Source organism: Macrobrachium rosenbergii, chromosome 6 (genome assembly GCF_040412425.1).
Source record: "Macrobrachium rosenbergii isolate ZJJX-2024 chromosome 6, ASM4041242v1, whole genome shotgun sequence".
Classification (NCBI taxonomy): Eukaryota; Metazoa; Arthropoda; class Malacostraca; order Decapoda; family Palaemonidae; genus Macrobrachium; species Macrobrachium rosenbergii.
In genome coordinates, this window is record NC_089746.1 from 20,642,761 (window position 1) to 20,661,842 (window position 19,082).

General features: G+C 32.8%; 1 protein-coding gene across 38 annotated transcripts in view; it reads right to left on the reverse strand.

Annotated features, from left to right (window-relative positions):
* Mbs (Myosin binding subunit) overlaps positions 1-19,082 on the reverse strand; it is a 235,886-nt gene that overhangs the window by 55,056 nt on the left and 161,748 nt on the right. For 23 of the 38 annotated variants that reach the window (XM_067105133.1, XM_067105138.1, XM_067105130.1 and 20 more), the window contains 2 exons: positions 11,002-11,120; positions 10,757-10,858 (listed from right to left, as the gene is read on the reverse strand). In XM_067105133.1, the coding sequence (XP_066961234.1) occupies positions 10,757-10,858; positions 11,002-11,120 (221 nt within the window). Of the gene's footprint in view, positions 1-3,228; positions 3,283-10,756; positions 10,859-11,001; positions 11,121-19,082 lie in introns of all 38 variants that reach the window. The other 15 variants (XM_067105134.1, XM_067105129.1, XM_067105125.1 and 12 more) reach the window with 1 other exon arrangement.

Below are 19,082 nucleotides of genomic sequence, written 5' to 3' on the forward strand. Positions count from 1 at the left end.
CTAGCTACGACGCCAATGGCAGGACAGGTGAAAAATATTGTAGTCACTAAATTTTTTGTTTTTGTTTTACGACTGATGCAATAATTAAAAGAGCAATAAATAGCAGAAAACGAGAAGACTATCCAAAAATATTTCAAGCAACTAATGGGTAGCCAGATGGTTAGAAATTCTCTAACCTTGACACAAAAATAAATGAAAATATGTTGATAATACCATACCTAACTAATAAGCATCACCTGTACTTTAAAGCTAAAAAAAATTTCAACAGGATACTCCAAGGACAGTAAAACAAAAGGACGAAAATAATTCAAATAAATCACAGTATAAAATACAAGGAAAATATCCAATGAATTACACACAAACTTTGTACTCGTATATCCGAATATATGATGGGATACGATAAAGCAAATACAATTTGTTGAAGAGAATAAATTCTTACAAAAGACTACTGACGATTTCAAGGCCTCATAAAATATTAGGCCACCATGTACCAATATCGAAAATTACATATTATACATTACCGTGGAAAAACCAATATTTCAACATTCACAATATTCTCAATGAAATGAGGAAATATTATGAATATAATTATAAATCCTCAAGGTATTAAATTACCTCAAGAGTAATATTATATACACAATTATACATCTTCAAAATACTAATATTAAACACACAATTATAAATCTTCAAAATACTAACTCTTCTCATGAGTATTATACAACTTCGAAATATAACTCTTCTCAAGAGTGATATAAATCTTCAAAATATTAACTCTTCTCAAGAGTGATATAAAACTTAAAAATATCATGAGTGATATGTTTAAATCTGAAACTTCTACTTTAGAATCCAAAGGAACACGAGACAATAACCATTCACCACCAAATGACACTGAAAGCCATACGACCTATTTTGATGGGTCCTAATCTGTAAACTTTACCTCATAAATTAACTGCACGAGGCAGGGGACAGCGACTAAAATACATTGTGACGTCAGAAAAAGCTCGGCCGTTAGTGACAGGCCATACAAGACTTATTCACTGCCGAGTTCTCTTGAAAAATCAGCTGGACATACGTATGATCAGATTGTACTTAAGATTTCAATATTTGAAAATTTACAGTCATGCAAAATGGATCACACTGTTACTTGAAACTTATTTTATACCAGACTAAAAACCATGCAAATATTCATCATATGGACCAAGTAATAAAAAATGAGAGAGAGAGAGAAATCATTGACATTTCTTTTTTTCTTTTTGCTGGCACTGACTAGGAAGTACCACGTAATGCAATAAAGACTACAAACAGTGTCAGAGAGAGAGAGAGAGAGAGAGAGAGAGAGAGAGAGAGAGAGAGAGAGAGAGAGAGAGAGAGAGAAATCACTGACATTTCTTTTTTTTTTTGCTGGCACTGACTAGGAAGTACCATGTAATGCAATTAATGCAGATTAAGACTACAAATAGTGTCAGAGAGAGAGAGAGAGAGAGAGAGAGAGAGAGAGAGAGAGAGAGAGAGAGAGAGAGTTACTTTGAGAGTATCGTGATTGAGAGAGAGAGAGAGAGAGGAGAAAACATATCAACACGTTTGCATTTTTACAGGTAGCAAAACACAGAAATGAGATTTTTTCATTTCTAAAGAGAGAATTCTTGTTTAAGAGAATAGATAAGAGATAATAAGAGAGAATAATAATACTGTGGTCTCTAGATGAATAAATTTTTATGGAGTCATATATAACGCACTCGACATCCCTGTATTATGCGAATTTATCTTATATAGTGTCTTTTCAGTTACTTTGTTTACCTACAGCTGAGAGTAACTGGCCGATATTCATGTTGGAAAAAGGACAGTGATTGTTCCTGGCAATATTCTTCGTTCGTCTATCGTCTCAGCTGGTGACCATATATCCAATGCTCTTAAACTTTGGGGTGTGCCTCAGCCTGATTCAGATCCATGGTTTCCAATTTCAAGTTTGTGTTTCCTGAGTTTAGGATATCCATAAGCACATTACTTTTCTTCCATTTTTTATTTATTTCATAATTAACTTTACTTATGGTTGTTTCTCTTTGTTGCTTTATATTTTTTTATTTCTAAAACTTTCTTCTTTTCTTATTATTCGTATATAGGCAACAAATTCTTGTTTAATTCATGGGCTCAATAATAATAATAATAATAATAATAAATAATAATAATAATAATAATAATAATAATAATATAATAATAATAATACTGTGGTCTCTAGAACAACCTAAGATTTTAACAAAGGGAATCTAAATAGAAAAGATAATATATAAATAATAATAATAATAATAATAATAATAATAATAATAATAATAATAATAATAATGTGTATTAAAATTATCATATTTGATTTACACTCTTACAGTTTTTGAGATCTATTATATTCACTTCTCGAGAATATGGCTCAACAGAACCTTTAACAAAACCGTTTATGCTCTTTACCTCCTCTGAAATGTCAATAATCAGGTCCCTTTGCTTACCTCTTTCGATTCCAATTTCCCAACTTGCACCGAAATGGAAATTGTATTCTTTGTTCCTTTCAATCAGGTATCATACGTAATCATTTAACATTTTCATTTTACATTTCATACTAACCCATAATTTGCGCTTATCAGTTAAATTGGTAATTCCTGTTCTTTTTCTCCAAGTCTGTGTTACAGGTCTGATATTTCAATTTACTAGATATATCATCATCTCTTACAACATACCCACTGGTTAAAAGATCCACAGTTGTATATACGTTTTATATCTGCAATTATAATCTCAGGAGCTTGGGCATGTTTTCCAAAATACCTCTTGTCACATCCAGGAACCAGTGAGTAGAATTACCATATTTTAACAAAAAATGAAAATTTCAAGAGGAGAGTTATAGTTACCTTAACCTACAAATGTAGGACCTCCAAAAACCTGCTTTAAATATTTAAAAATCTCATCAGAAAGTGAAGAAAAGATGGAAATACGATGAACCAAACATATCATAGATTTAATTTTCGAATACTGTATCACCGGGAAGAAAATCTAAACTAGTCTACAACTTTGTGGATGGAGCTGGAATGTTGTAAGGAAGTCAACTAATCTAAACTACTTTCTAAAGAACAAGGTGAAACAAATGGACAACATATAGTAAAACGACTGAGAAAACTACGAACTGTTCAGCACAAGACCAACCTCCACACAAAAATGCATTCAGCAACTTATCATATCTATTCTTACCTCTTGCAACAATAGGCAGCGACCAGACACAACATTATGGGGCAGAACACTTACCTGAAAACAAACAAAAAAAATTTTACTCAGACTTGCATAACTAAAACTGTAAGGAGAGAGAGAGAGAGAGAGAGAGAGAGAGAGAGAGAGAGAGAGAGAGAGAGAGAGAGAGAGAGAGAGAGAGAGAGAGAGCTTATTATCGTGCTGCTCAGTGCCAAAGGATAAGCCACTAAAACGATGACTCCTAAAGACATCAGCATTTACTAATGAGGAAAAATACAATGCTTTATGTAACACAAAATTTTATGGTTTAGCTGCCTCAAACATATAAACTTACAAAGACAGTAAATTAACTTGTCTCAGATTAGGATCTCAGTATTACACATTAAATCAATCAAATAATTACTAATAAGGACACTAAAACTGATAAACATCTTCTATAATAAAATACTAAACCTGACAAACATCTTCTATAATAAAATTTTTAAAACTGTACATACTTTGGGAAAACCAGCCACAAGCAAATGCCTTACTGATTTTTATAAACTAGAGAATATATAAGGTAAACACTTTACAAGGCTGACTTAGAAAAATAAACAGAATACTGTAAATATAGCCTACATACAGAGAGAGAGAGAGAGAGAGAGAGAGAGAGAGAGAGAGAGAGAGAGAGAGAGAGAGAGAGAGAGAGAGAGAGAGAGAGAGAGAGAGAGTGTCTATATATACACTAATATGAAAGCTAAATAATAAAATTATACACAGATAATAGCTAGCTAATTACAGAGGAAAGTAAGTTGCAGAATAAGAAGAGACAAAGAAATGCAGAATAAGAGAAAATGAATTGCAGAATAAGAGGAGACAATGAATAACACGACTACAGATGAACCTGGGGTCCCTAATATGAAAAGGGTTGCTATTACAGTTGCAATTCAAAGCCTCCGTGACCATATACAATTATGCTTATAACCACGACCACCATAATATTGCTTACAACATATTTTCATAATATGTAACTCCTTAACTAAATTACAGCTTCATGAAACCTACACAATTTATCCAGACTGATTGAAAGCTTAGAAATTTTTAAAAAAATTTGATTATGAGATTTTCGCCCAATATTCATTGCTGTATTTGCTAATATATAAGCTGATAAAATTTGGGGGTTTGCACCATAAAATTGTTTTATTACTAATGTTGTATAGCATCTCCTTAACATGGAAACTGACTACAAAACTATGGAATTTTTACACTTTCTCCATTACAAATTACACGGAAATGTAATTTGGTTTTTATTCTACTTTTACCTTTTATTTTTATATATTAACTGTAATAAGTTAGATCTAGTCTAATTTAACCTCCTTCACATCAGTAATACCAGATTGCTGTAACATATTTATTAACAATAACAAGACTAAAAAGGGATCCCTCCATTAAAAATATGACCCTGACTTAGGAGATCTTAAAACGGAGTGCTACCATTGCCTATCAAACACTAACATTCTGATCTATACAACACTGAAGCTTTCAAAGGACTGCACATCTTTATGGGAGATAGTAATTCTCCTAAATCCTGACACATATCAATCATGCTGACCCATATTTACTCCCTTTGAACCTAATGTCTGCACACAACTCTCTTGGCAAGTACTCAATTTTCTTCCTTGCCATACTTCGTCATTACCTTCATCAGCAGCATTGCTGATAGGTAACTGTCAGACAGTAATTACCATTAAATATGTATACTGTCAACATTAATAAAAAATAGTTTAACCAAATACTGAATTAACATTAATAACATATAACTGCACAGAAGGGTTTGTTTTTAACAAATTATTAAATTTTTTTTTCATATACTGAAAACTATACTAAAAACTTCAAAAATCTAACAATTGGAGACATTAGAGATGTTGACGACAAACAAATTTCCTTCGATAATGTGTTTTAAATACTTGATATACACTCCTGGTTGGAACCTGGACAATCACATAACACATGTTTAATTACAGGTATTTTTTTTTCTGGGATTGGATTATAAAGGTTATTCATCAAATATCTTTGGTCAACTGAGTCTGACCATCTGAAGATGATATACCATAACATAAATGTGGTATTCTTGTTAGGATGAAGAGTATCATTATTCTGCTTTGATTTTTTATTGGATTCATTATTCCACAAAGCCTGCTATTGGATTCATTATTCCACAAAGCCTGCAATTTACTAAAGATAGATTTCAGTTTAAATGAAAATCACTTACAAGAAAGGGTGTACTTTTGACCTGGCCAAAGCCACTGTGTCAACAACTTTCATGTTCCTTAATGCCTACATGAGCAAGGATACAACACATTTTAACATTTATTTCAACTTCGCATAATTTGTCACTATTCTGCTGGTGCAAAGAATTTTTTTTTAGCAATTTTGAAGGGCTCATAATTAAGGACTATTCTCTATACTGAGAAGGAATGGTACAAACATTTGGACTTATAAACTTTTCACAGAAACACAGTGGAGGGTATATCAATACCCAGTTTATCTGTCCTGAAAAAAAAAACCCAAAAGCAACTGATACACTTGAATGCGCTACTAAAGATAAAATTTTTAATAATCCCTAGTACCACTTTCTGGAGACAAACAATTATTTCCTATAAGTCAAGATAAAGGACTCAACTATGACCCATGGCAGGAAGTGCCTGCTTTACAATCAATTTAATGGTGCCATCATGGCTACTTGTTACATGTCCCATATTGCAATTAAGTAAACTGTGTACATTAGTCATGAACTCACACTAGTAGCTTAAGGTTTACTTAAAAATTTGTATATCCCTATTTTTAAAGCTTAATTACCTTGTCAAAAATATGAAAATATGAGAATCCTCACAATGCCAGAATGTAAAGGCTCTAACTTGGCCTAATAGTGATAATTACCTTGCTGTGCGATACACTCAACACTTCCTTTAAATTAAACTTTATCCGCTGTATTTGTTTCCTCTTCTAAATTCTCTTTGCATCTATATTCTCTGTTTCAATCATGTAAGAACATTCTACTCTAAGGAGGCTTGCTAGAAAGCACAAATGATTACAAAACATATGTATATATTGTACAGCAAACAATCATTATCCTGAGTATAAATTAATCTCTTTAGTAGTCTTAGTATGTATATGCATGAATTTGAAAAAATTCTGCAAAATCAATTTTGTATGTACATGTATTCAAGGGAAATTCAAGAGAATTGCAAACCAAGAATAATCTATAATTATTAAGGAACATTCCACATTTGCATCCTAAAGGCAAAACTATCAAAAGGATTCTTGGTTTCCATCTTCAATTATTTTCAGAAAACATGATTACCTCAACTATTTTTCATAGCTTCATTCACAGTTTCATACTGAATTATGAACAGTCAAGCAACTTGTTTCGTTCAACAAGAATGAGTGGATCTGTGAATTACCTCATCTATTTTTCATAGCTTAATTTACAGTTTCATACTGAATTCTGAACGGTAAAGCAACTTGTTTCGTTCAACAACAAGAATGAGTGGATCTGTGAATTACCTCATCTATTTATCATAGCTTAATTCACAGTCTCATAATGAATTATGAACGGCCAAGCAACTTGTTTCGTTCAACAACAAGAATGAGTGGATCTGTGAATTACCTCATTTATTTTTCATAGCTTAATTTACAGTTTCATACTGAATTATGAACGGTCAAGCAACTTGTTTCATTCAACAACAAGAATGAGTGGATCTGTGAATTACCTCATCTAATTTTCAAAGCTTAATTTACAGTTTCATACTGAATTATGAACGGTCAAGCAACTTGTTTCGTTCAACAACAAGAATGAGTGGATCTGTGAATTACCTCACCTATTTTTCAAAGCTTAATTTATAGTTTCATACTGAATATGAACAGTCAAGCAACTTGTTTCATTCAACAACAAGAATGACTTGATCTGTGAATTACCTCATTTATTTTTCATAGCTTAATTCAGTTTCATACTGAATTATGAACAGTCAACCAACTTGTTTCATTCAACAAGATGAGTGGATCTGTGAATTACCTCATCTATTTTTCATAGCTTAATTTACAGTTTCAGACTGAATTATGAATGGTCAAGCAACTTGTTTCATTCAACAACAAGAATGAGTGGATCTGTGAATTACCTCATCTATTTTTCATAGCTTAATTCACAGTTTCATACTGAATTAAGAATGGTCAAGCAACTTGTTTCATTCAACAACAAAAATGAGTGGATCTGGAACTCCATGGGCAGACAGCAAAAAATTATTTTTTTATGGGACTACAACAGCCAGCGACCATTTTCCCTTTTTAAGGAAAAATATAGACAGCAATATTGAGTTACATTTTCCCCTTTTGTTCAGCCACGTTTTAATTCGAAGATCTATAAATATAAATTGCGCACTGTGAATTCTTGTATATTTGCACAAAAATCTAACATTATAAAGTAATTAGTCAATTGCAGAGGCTTTTTATTCGCTATATTAAAAATAATTTACACAATATGCACAGTAATGTTAGGCAAAAATGTTTCTTAACACTGTAATGAACATTTTTATTTATGTTTTTTATCCAGAATAAAAAACAGTACTCTCACTTTATACAAATCCAACACTACAGGCACCTAACCTTTTAATTACCAGACACTATCCCAATTGGAAGGCACCAACTCAGTGTCCCACAGCAATGTATATAATGTAAGCAGTATAGTAATAAAGGTTTTTCAACAGGCATTACCCCAGCCACATTCTTAAGCCTTTCAATTTCAACTGTTCTCTTTTGACCTCCAACTTGGCCACCATTCTCTTTGTCATTCTACAATTTTTACTCAGTAGGTTTGTCGTAGATTAGTCTATACGTGAGGCTCAGTTGTTTCATTACACTACTTTAATTGCTTTTTTGTATTTGATGGGTAATAAAGGCAAAACTATGATTCACATAAAACAAACACTGTTCCCAGTAAAAAATATAATCTCCTCATGGATGAGTACTTAGAAAAAGTATCCATGAATGATAAGAGATTGAATTTCAATCATGCAATACTCAGCACTACTCTTGTATTCATAAATTCCTTTAGTAAAGTAGTACTGTATTTTGTAAGTTGCTAAACAATAAATATATAACAAAAAGCCACTGTAATATTTATGCCCAACAACAAAGTGCCCTTCATATTGTTTAAAAATGTTAAGAGACACTAAAGCTATTTGTACGCTTCTAGAGCACCACCTGCATCCAACTCTTCACCACCTGTGCCACCAGAGTTAAACAGTGTAGGCAGCATGTGTCTCAACCAGCTGGCAGCATGTCAAGCAGCAGGAGAGGGCAAAAACTTTATAACCCATAATGATACTGATAATTATAACCTAACTTATTATATACAGTACATCATAAAGCAGCATTAATATTTATAACAATTCCTAACATTGGCAAAATTAAAACTCCTAACATAATATAACAACAAAATAAGAGGTAATCATTGTTTTTAATGTAATTTAATAGAAAATCTTTTATAGCATTTTGTTTATAATCTATATTTCTGTCAAACTAAAAACAACAGTAAGCCACAAAGTTCCCCCCTTATATCTACCCTCTCTGTGGGTAACAATTACAGTGCACCTTAAACTGAATACAACAGAAGGTACTAATGAGCTTTGCACCCAAAACTCTGCCCAACTTTCACACTTTACCTTTCTGCAATGTTCACAAATCCTTCAGGGAAACCCTACATGCCTAGAAATTTTACTCAGCAGCCTTCTTTCACTAATTTTTAATAATAATAATAATAATAATAATAATAATAATAATAATAATAATAATAATAATAATAAAGAATATAGCCATACTTAAATGCATTATCATCAAAGAAAATAACTTTAAATCCAACTGGGTAACTAATACAAGTCTTATAAAACACATGTACTGTAAAGTATTTGGAAAGTTTTTCACATTTCCAAAAACAACAGCAACATCTTCACCCCGTCAATCAAAATTACAACTATGCCAATGAATAACCGACTGCCAAATCCCAAGAGCAAAACACATATTACCGTACAATACTTCATAATCCATTAAGTTAACAAAATCACTTAACTTTACATTCAAGTTAACAAAATTATTTATCTTTATCTTACATCCACTACTGTATTATAGACAGCAAACTTTTAATGTGGATGTAATAACAGTACACGCTGGTTCTTCTCAAACTGACATCCATTAAAAATGGAATAAACATAAATTTAACAACACCAAATTTCCCTTCTCCCTAAAAGAATTAAACTACATCTCAGTTTAAATGCCTAAAACTCATATATGTAAATTACTTGTTCTATCATGAGGTGAGAACTGGAGCAAGGTAAGGTTACAGTAATCAGACAGCAAGGTAGAAAAAGTCCAAAGGAAAAAATCAAAACAAAAAGGAAGAAAACCATTGCAATCCAAGATTCATACTACATCACTGAAAGTTAGCTGCAGATACATTAGCCAATCAAATCTGCATGTCTGCTGGTCAATTACAAACTGCAACGCTCCCGAGACTTTTTCTTTTGTCATGACTTCATGCTTTCTTCAGATCATCTTTTGCTAAACTACAAAATGGGTCTCTCTCTTTTCTGTAAGTGCCATTAAGCACTCTAAGGCTCATTTGGCTACCTTATTCACACACCCCCTGGAATCTGATAACCCATGCCTTCATCAAACACCATTTCTTTTCACCACACTGCGGACACATTTCTCAACACATCCATTTCTCACAGTTCTTAAAGTTGTTTTCTTTATTAATCATACGGGGCGATCAGTTAAGCCCCACTCTTTTCCCACAGCTATTTTATTTGTCAAGAGTAACAAAACATTATCTTCTTTATAATTTCACCACCGTGCGACTACAGAACACTCACATAATTTTAAAATATAGAAATGTCCTTAATTCTATACAGTATACAGTATGCAACTACATAAAAGCTCAAGGAGGTGGACTATAAAAATAAGGACAAATTGACATACAAAGTCTGAATCCTTCCGACAGAAAACTGAGAACAAAAAATATTTTTAAATCTGCAAAATATTCTTTTACAGTTCTACAGTGTTGCAGTAATTTCTTTTGCCAACTAAATTATCAGAGAAGATAGAGCAGTTCAGTAAGCAGCCAAGAGTTTCTGAACTAAAATTTTGTAGAAGAACTGTTATGCCACTCAACAATGAAGCTGCACCACCCATAATATAACAGTTATTTTTTTACATAATTTGGCACCGGAGGATTTTTATGCAAACATAAATGAATGAATAAAGAAAATATCTATGGTATTGGTTATTTCAGCGCAATTAAACGTGCTAAACCTAAAGAGTATCTAGCCACAATAAAGCTTTAAAGAAACATGGCAACTTAAACATATAAATTACAATAAAAATATATCCCAACAAACTATCTAAGCACATTAAGCAGACTACAGAAAAATGAAAAATAAAGGAAGAAGAGCAAAACCAAAAGAGCAAATAAATAATATGGCAGAAGAAGAACACTCACCGAATCATCTTCCTCCTCGCCATCATCACTCCTGTTGTCATCCTGCTGCTGCTGCTGCTGCTGTTCTGCTAATCGCTGAGCTCTCTTCTCAGGGTCAATTTCCTGAGTTTCAAGATGGTGGACACATTTTTAACACAAAGTTAATAATTAAATTTCATATAAAAAGCAATTAGCTCCAACATATTAAAAATACTAAGGTGTCTAAAGCAGCATAACTGTGGAAAACTTTTGTGTACAGTACTTACATCCATATTGACCTGAACCCGACCAGTAGATCGCCTTTTTGGTTTTTTCCGTCGCTGTATTGCTGCCTGGGTACCTTCCCGTGTTTGTGAGTTTCGCTCATTATCTTTCTGGTCTTCATCTAAAAAGAGAAGTTGCAAATCTAAGAAAATGGTGTCAAAATGGTAAAATTTAGTGTCTACCTTGTTTAGACGACAATATTCTCATTAAGTAAGCAACTTTTACTAACAGTCAATAAAAATTTTACTCAATATTCAAGGCAATCATCAACAAATGTTTCACTTCATTGAAAACACTTGTAAAACCACAAAAAATATGTGAATATATTATTCTCCCAAGTTACACATAACTTAGTAGCTTAACTATATGCTCTTCAATAATAGACCACAATCACGTACCACAACCCTCAAGTACACTTGCAAATCTTTATCATCTACTGGAAAATATCTTTCCTAAACATGATATATCCATAAAAAAATATTAAGAAATTCTTTTTAATAAAAATACCACTAACCTGCAAAATTTATGAAAATTCTTAAAAAACAGCCATATTTTTACCAACAAAGTTTATAATAGAAATGTCACTCAATTCTTATGTTATTTAACCACACACACTGAAGACACCAAATAATGAACAAATCTAACTGTAGAAATAATAACTTCAATTCTACTGTTTGGAGTACATTTGAAGCATTTACATAAAATCAAAATAAACTATTTATTAAAAACCTCATACAGGCAACACAGTTATTCACAAACCGTGTCCCTGTCACATATGTAGACAAAGTGCAATTTACCCAGGATAATTGGCCTTTTAAGGTTCCTGTAACTAAAGAAATTTATTCAACAGTATATGCACTGTCTGAACATTTTATGTAGATTTTAATTTGACTTGCATTTTTGTATGCAATGATCTTTTGTCTGCTAAATTAACTACTATGTGAGACTAGCACCATCCGTATATGTGACATTAGTTTATAAAGTAAAAAAAGAAACACATAATACATAACATGGTTCACCTAGTTCACTAAAAATTGAGTCTGAATTCACTCCTCAATTACCAACATGGTTAGGTTTCATGGACAAGACTGTTGGCCTAACCAAATATGGCATTACAGTATCATAAATTTTTGGCAGCCTAAAACTGCATTATGAAAGAGAGCCTTAGATCCTCACGCCAAATTTCTTTTATCCTTTCAGGAGCAGACTTTTTTAACTATCATATCTTCAATGGTCACCCCAACCAAAACATGCAAGTTTAGTCTAACTAGAATAATTTATCCAAACTTGATGAGCACCTTGTTATCTTTACAAGAAATTTTAATTTAAATTCATGGATTCCTCACTAGTATTCAGACCAAATACTGTACACCTTATTGGTCTCTTATGTTGCTATACTAAACGTCTTCTTAATTTCATACCAATCAACTGTAACTGTACACATACATACAAATTTATTCTTAAAATAAGATCTTGTTCATATACTGTAATCACCAACAAAAAAGAATTTAAATCAACTCCTCCCTTCAAGGAGTTAAGAAATTACAAAATGTTCCCTAAATTTTCCTCTGTCCTGTCCTCTTTATGCTGTTAATCTTAATAGACCTGGGTCTACCCCTTTCTTTTCACAGCTTTCTGGGCCTTCCTACAGGTATCCATTTTACTCCTTCCACCACTACTGCTTTTCTTACCAACTGTTCATCGCCTCTTCAAATGACATGTCCAAACCATCTCAAATCATTGGGATCTCAATCATTTTTCCAGCCTCTTGATACAACACCTCTCAATCAATTCCTCATTCATAGTTAATCTCGCCAAACTCAAACCATATAAATCTTAAAATTCTATAGTCATGCCTTTTCAAAAATCTTTTTTTTTTTCTTTTTAGTGCATGTTTCTGCTGAATAACTGTAGTACTGTACAGGCCTTATGTATCTATCCTAAGTCTTTGCTCTCTCTACTAATGGGGCATTTTTATTTATCATTAGTTTAGCTAAAGACTTAGCTCTCTCTACTAATGGGGCATATTTATTTATCATTAGTTTAGCTATCTCCCACTATTTCACTCATGCTGCAGCTACTCACTCTCTTACTGTTCCCTCTATTCATGTTTCACAGTCCATTGTTTCCAAACCATAAAAGAAATGCTCTACCTCTTATCTATGACTTGCCCTTCCATCAACTAAGGGTTCTCAACTCCCTCTCATTCCCATTTGCTCTTGTAATATATTTCAGGCATTAAAAATCTCTCAATCCAAAAATATTTTGTAACCCTGAGCAATTCTTATGATACCATCTGTTATATTCAGTACACAGATTTCATCTCAACCTCTTTCCAACAATGAACACACTATCACTGCAGTAAATATCATTTTTCGTTTCCTTCCTTTCCAGTCACCATAACCTTTGTTTTGCTCACAGTGATTTTCAGTACTCTCCCCTCCATTTAAACATTTATACCACTTAATTAGATTCTGCTATCAGCAACAGGTCATCTACCAGGGGTCCCCTTTCTGCACTCCTTTGTAGAACAGAATAGAATATAGAATTTAGGCCAAAGGCCAGGCACTGGGACCTATGAAGTCATTCAGCACTGAAATGGAAATTGACAATAAAAAGGTTTGAAAGGTGTACAGGAGGAAAACCTCACAGTTGCATAATGAATCAACTGTTACGAGAGGGTGGAAAGTAAGATGGAGGAAAGAGATAATGAATGGAGGTACATTCAAAGTAATGAAAGGGTCAAAGTAATGAAAGGGGTAGCAACTAGGGGCCAAATTGATGCTGCAAAGAACCTTAAGTAATGCCTACAGTGCACCGCATAAGGTGCACTGATGGCACTACCCCCTACAGGAACCACTCATTCGTAAATTCCATTATCATGAACAGCAAAAGGTCTCAGCGCTGATCCTTGATGGATACCACCATTTACCTCAAATCCTTCTATTATATAGGCCACTGTCTTCAGTCTACATCTAATTTTGGGTTAAAGTAACATCAACAGCTTATTGACTCTCTTCCTCTTCATATTTTAAAAACTGCTTATGTTGCTGATTTCTCTGGCAAAAGGCTAAACTGACAATATCTGATTTTAACAATTTTAAAATCAGTTACTGTCAGTTTAGCCTAATGCCAGAGAAATCAGCAACATAAGCTCCAGCAAGTTTTCCAATATTTCATAACATGCCTGAGTAGTCTTATTTCCCTGCAATTTCCACACTGCAATGCACCCCATTTCCTTTTGTGTACCATTACTGTCAGGATTTTTCTCATACTTCTGACCATGTCTGTTCCTTTATCAGGTTTTCTTAACCCTTAAACGCCTACTGGACGTATCATACGTCGACTAAAATTGTCTGTTGGGTGCCAAGTGGACGTACCGTACGTCGACTACAAAAAATTTCAACCTTCAGTCAACTTTGACTTGACCGAAATGGTCAAAAAACGCAATTGTAAGCTAAAACTCTTACATTCTAGTAATATTCAATCATGTAGCTTCATTTTGCAACAAATTGGAAGTCTCTAGCACAATATTTCAATTTATGGTGAATTTTTGAAAACTTTTTTCTTACACCCGCGCGGTAACTCGGCCAAAAATTTCAGAAATTCTTTCGTCATTTTGTCTTAATTTTTGCACTGTTCTATATTAGCCGTTACATAAGGTTTTATATATGAAAATGTGTGCAATTTCATGTAAAATACAGCAAAATACAACCCATGGTTGTAGCTTTTATTAGTTTGGAAATATTTTCATATAAACCACGATAACTGGCAAAATTTCAACCTTCGGTCAACTTTGACTCGACCGAAATGGTAAAAATACGCAATTGTAAGCTAAAACTCTTACATTCTAGTAATATTCAATCATTTACCTTCATTTTGCAACCAATTGGAAGTCTCTAGCACAATATTTCGATTTATGGTGAATTTTTAAAAAAAACTTTTTCCTTACGTCCGAGCCAGAAATTCTTTCGTCACGTTGTCGTAATGTTTGCGCCATTTTATATTAAGTCGTTACATAAAGTTTTATATATAGAAATGTGCGCAATTTCATGTAGAATAAAGAGAAAATAACTCATGGTTGTAGCTTTTATCAGTTTTGAAATATTTTCATATAAATCACGATAACTGCCAAAATTTCAACCTTCGGTCAACTTTAACTCGACCGAAATGGTAAAAAAACCCAATTATAAGCTAAAACTCTTACATTCTAGTAATATTCAATCATGTACCTTCATTTTGCAACAAATTGGAAGTCTCTAGCGCAATATTTCGATTTATGGTGAATTTCTGAAAAAAAAAACTTTTTCCTTACATCTGCGCGCGGTAACTCAGCCGATCATCTCAGAAATTCTTTCGTCACGTTGTCGTAATTTTTTAATCGTTTTATATTAGTCGTTACATAAACTTTTATATATGAAAATGTGCGCAATTTCATGTAGAATACAACAGAAAATAGCTCATGGTTGTAGCCTTTATCAGTTTTGAAATATTTTCACATAAATCACGAAAACTGCCAAAATTTCAACCTTGGTCAACTTTTCGATGAAATGGTAAAAACGCATAATTATAAGCTAAAACTCTTACATTCTAGTAATATTCAATCATGTACCTTCATTTTTGCAACAAATTGGAAGTCTCTAGCGCAATATTTCGATTTATGGTGAATTTCTGAAAAAAAAAACTTTTTCCTTACATTAACTCAGCCGATCATCTCAGAAATCATTTTTTAATCGTTTTTTATTAGTCGTTCATAAATTTGCAATTTCATGTAGAATACAACAGAAAATAGCTCATGGTTGTAGCCTTTTATCAGTTTTGAAATATTTTCACATAAATCACGAAAACTGCCAAAATTTCAACCTTCGGTCAACTTTAACTCGACCGAAATGGTAAAAAACGCAATTGTAAGCTAAAACTCTTACATTCTAGTAATATTCAATCGTTTACCTTCATTTTGCAATAAATTGGAAGTCTCTAACACAATATTTCGATTTATGGTGAATTTTTGAAAAAAACATTTTCCTTGCGTCTAGTTAACTCTGCCGAACATCTCAAATTCTTTTGTCACGTTGTCGTAATATTTGCAAAGCTTTATATTAGTTGTTACATAAAGTTTTATATATGAAAATGTGCGCAATTTCATGTACAATACAACAGAAAATAACTCATGGCTGTAGCTTTTATCAGTTTTGAAATATTTTCATATAAATCACGATAATTAGAAAAAATTCGACTTTCGGTCAACTTTAACTCGACCGAAAAGGTCGAAAACTATAATTGTAAGCTGGAACACTTACATTCTAGTAATATTCAATCAATTAGCTTCATTTTTCAACAAACGGGAAGTCTCTAGCACAATATTTCGATTTATGGTGAATTTTGAAAAAAACATTTTTTTACGTCCCTCGTTATTTAATTCATGCATCATTTTGTGATGATATTTTCTCTGTGTTGCTTTGATCGTTTTACAATTTGTTATATACCAAAATCATCGCAATTTAGTGTACAATACAAAGAAAAACAAAATAACCCGTTAGCTTTAACCGTTTTGCTCACAGCGCGATTTGTATAAAATTATATATGAAAAATTTTTTTTGTGCTGTCATATATTTCAATATTTATATATGATAATGATATTTTTTCCCATTTCTGATGGTTGCATACTAAATTTCAGGCAATGACAAAAAAAAATTAGCCAAAAATGAACTCTTAATCTTAAAAACTAAGCATGCTGTGATTTAAAAAAAAAAAAAATTTTTCCGCTTCGGCGCTAACTCACTGAACGCCGCCGGCATACGGGAGACGTTTTTGTAAATAGAGGCTCAGCGTTTAAGGGTTAAATTCTATTAACCCTTTAACGCTGACTGGACGTATTTTATGTCGACAAAAATTGTCTGTCGGGTGCCAAGTGGACGTAAACTACGTTGACTACAAAAGTTTTTTTAAATATTCGCGGAAAAATACTTATAGGCCTCATTTGCGAAAAATTTTAAATCACGCGCCTTGAGGGATGCTGGGAGTTCACGGATCACGCTGTTGTTTTGTTTACAAGCGTGACCCAGCTGCGCATGTGCGAATTTCTTTCTTATCCCAAAAGAAAGCATCAGCTAACTCTGCTGAAAATCTCAGAAATTCTTTAGTCACTTTGTTGTCATTTTTGCACAGTTTTCTATTAGCCGTTACATAAAGTTTTATATATGAAAATGTGTGCAATTTCATGTAGAATACAACAAAAAATAACTCATGGTTGTAGCTTTTATCAATTTTGACATATTTTCATATAAATCATAAGTGCCAAAATTTCAACCTTCAGTCAACTTTGACTCGACCGAAATGGTAAAAAAATGCAATTGTAAGCTAAAACTCTTACATTCTAGTAATATTGAATCATTTACCTTCATTTTGCAACAAACGAGAAGTCTCTAGCACAATATTTCGATTTATGGACAATTTTTGAGAAAAACTTTTTCCTTACGTCTGCGCACGCTAACTGCTGAAAATCTCAGAAATTCTTTAGTCACTTTGTCATAATTTTTGCACCATTTTATATTAGCCGTTACATAACGTTTTATATATGAAAATGTGCGCAATTTCATGTAGAATACAACAAAAAATAACTCATGGTTGTAGCTTTCATCAGTTTTGAAATATTTTCATATAAATCACGGTAAGCGGAGAAATTTCAACCTTCGGTCAATAAGTGCCGAAATTTCAACCTTCGGTCAACTTTGACTCTACCGAAATGGTCGAAAATGCAATTGTAAGCTAAAACTCTTACATTCTAGTAATATTCAATCATTTACCTTCATTTTGCAACAAACGGGAAGTCTCTAGCACAATATTTCGATTTATGGTGAATTTTTGAAAAAAACTTTTTTTACGTCCGCACGTTACGAATTCATGCATCATTTTGTGATGATATTTTTCTGTGTTGCTTTGATCACTTTACAATTTGTTATATACCAAAATCATCGCAATTTAGTGTACAATACAACGAAACAAAAAATAACTCATTAGCTTTAACCGTTTTGCTTACAGCGCGATTTGTATACAATTACTGTATATATGAAATTTTTTTCGCTCTATCATACATTTCAATATTTATATATGATATTTTTTTTCATTTCTGATGGTTGCATACTAAACTCCAGGCAATGAGAAAAAAAGGAACCAAAAATGAACTCTTAACCTTAAAAACTAAGCGTGCTGTGATTTTTTGAAAAAAACTTTCTTTCCCCTTCGGCGCTAACTCTCAAACCCTGTCGGCATACGGCAGACACTTTTGTAAATAGAGACTCGGCGTTTAAGGGTTAAGCTCATGGATTCTCCAGCTTCTTTCAGTAAGTCTTATTATTTCAATAGGTCCACTGGCATTTTAAATTTTTATATCCAGAAGGCCTTTTTAACTTCTACAGCTGCAGTGTTCTCTATTAGTCCCTCCATTATGCATTTCAATATCTATTCCTAATTCTATTTTCTCCTTTTCCATTTGTCATACAATTATGTAATTTTATCTCTTTTTCATCTATACTAAGTCACTTTTGAATACTTTCTCTCTTTCCCTTAATTCCACTTCTGCCCTTTCACCTACCTTTAGCCTCCCTTCTCTTTTCTTTTTATCCTCTTCCCTACCTGCCCTCTAACATAACTTAATGGCTCACTTTCTATTGCTCCCAATTAAATTAGCTTACAGCACTGTGTTGCATTAGGTAAGCCTCCCCCATACGACAGTGCAATCTTTCTATTGATGCCATATACGTTTCATCATAAAATCCTACATGTCTTTCAGCTTCTCCTTTCTTGTATGTTATCACTTTCCTAAACATTAATTTCAGCAATTTCAATCCTTGACTGCTAAAATTCCAATACTGCTCCCCATTCCTGCTTTCTTTCTCCAGAGTTTTATCTTTAGATAAAACCCTCAAAACCAGTTTTTTTTTTTCTTCTGGTCTTCCTGATTGTGTTTGGTAAACTGAAAACACATACATTAACTTTTTTCCTAGGGTCATCTCAAAGTTCATATTCTTTCACGTATTTGCCTCACTTTTATCACACTTTCAGTCATTTCACCTTGACAAGC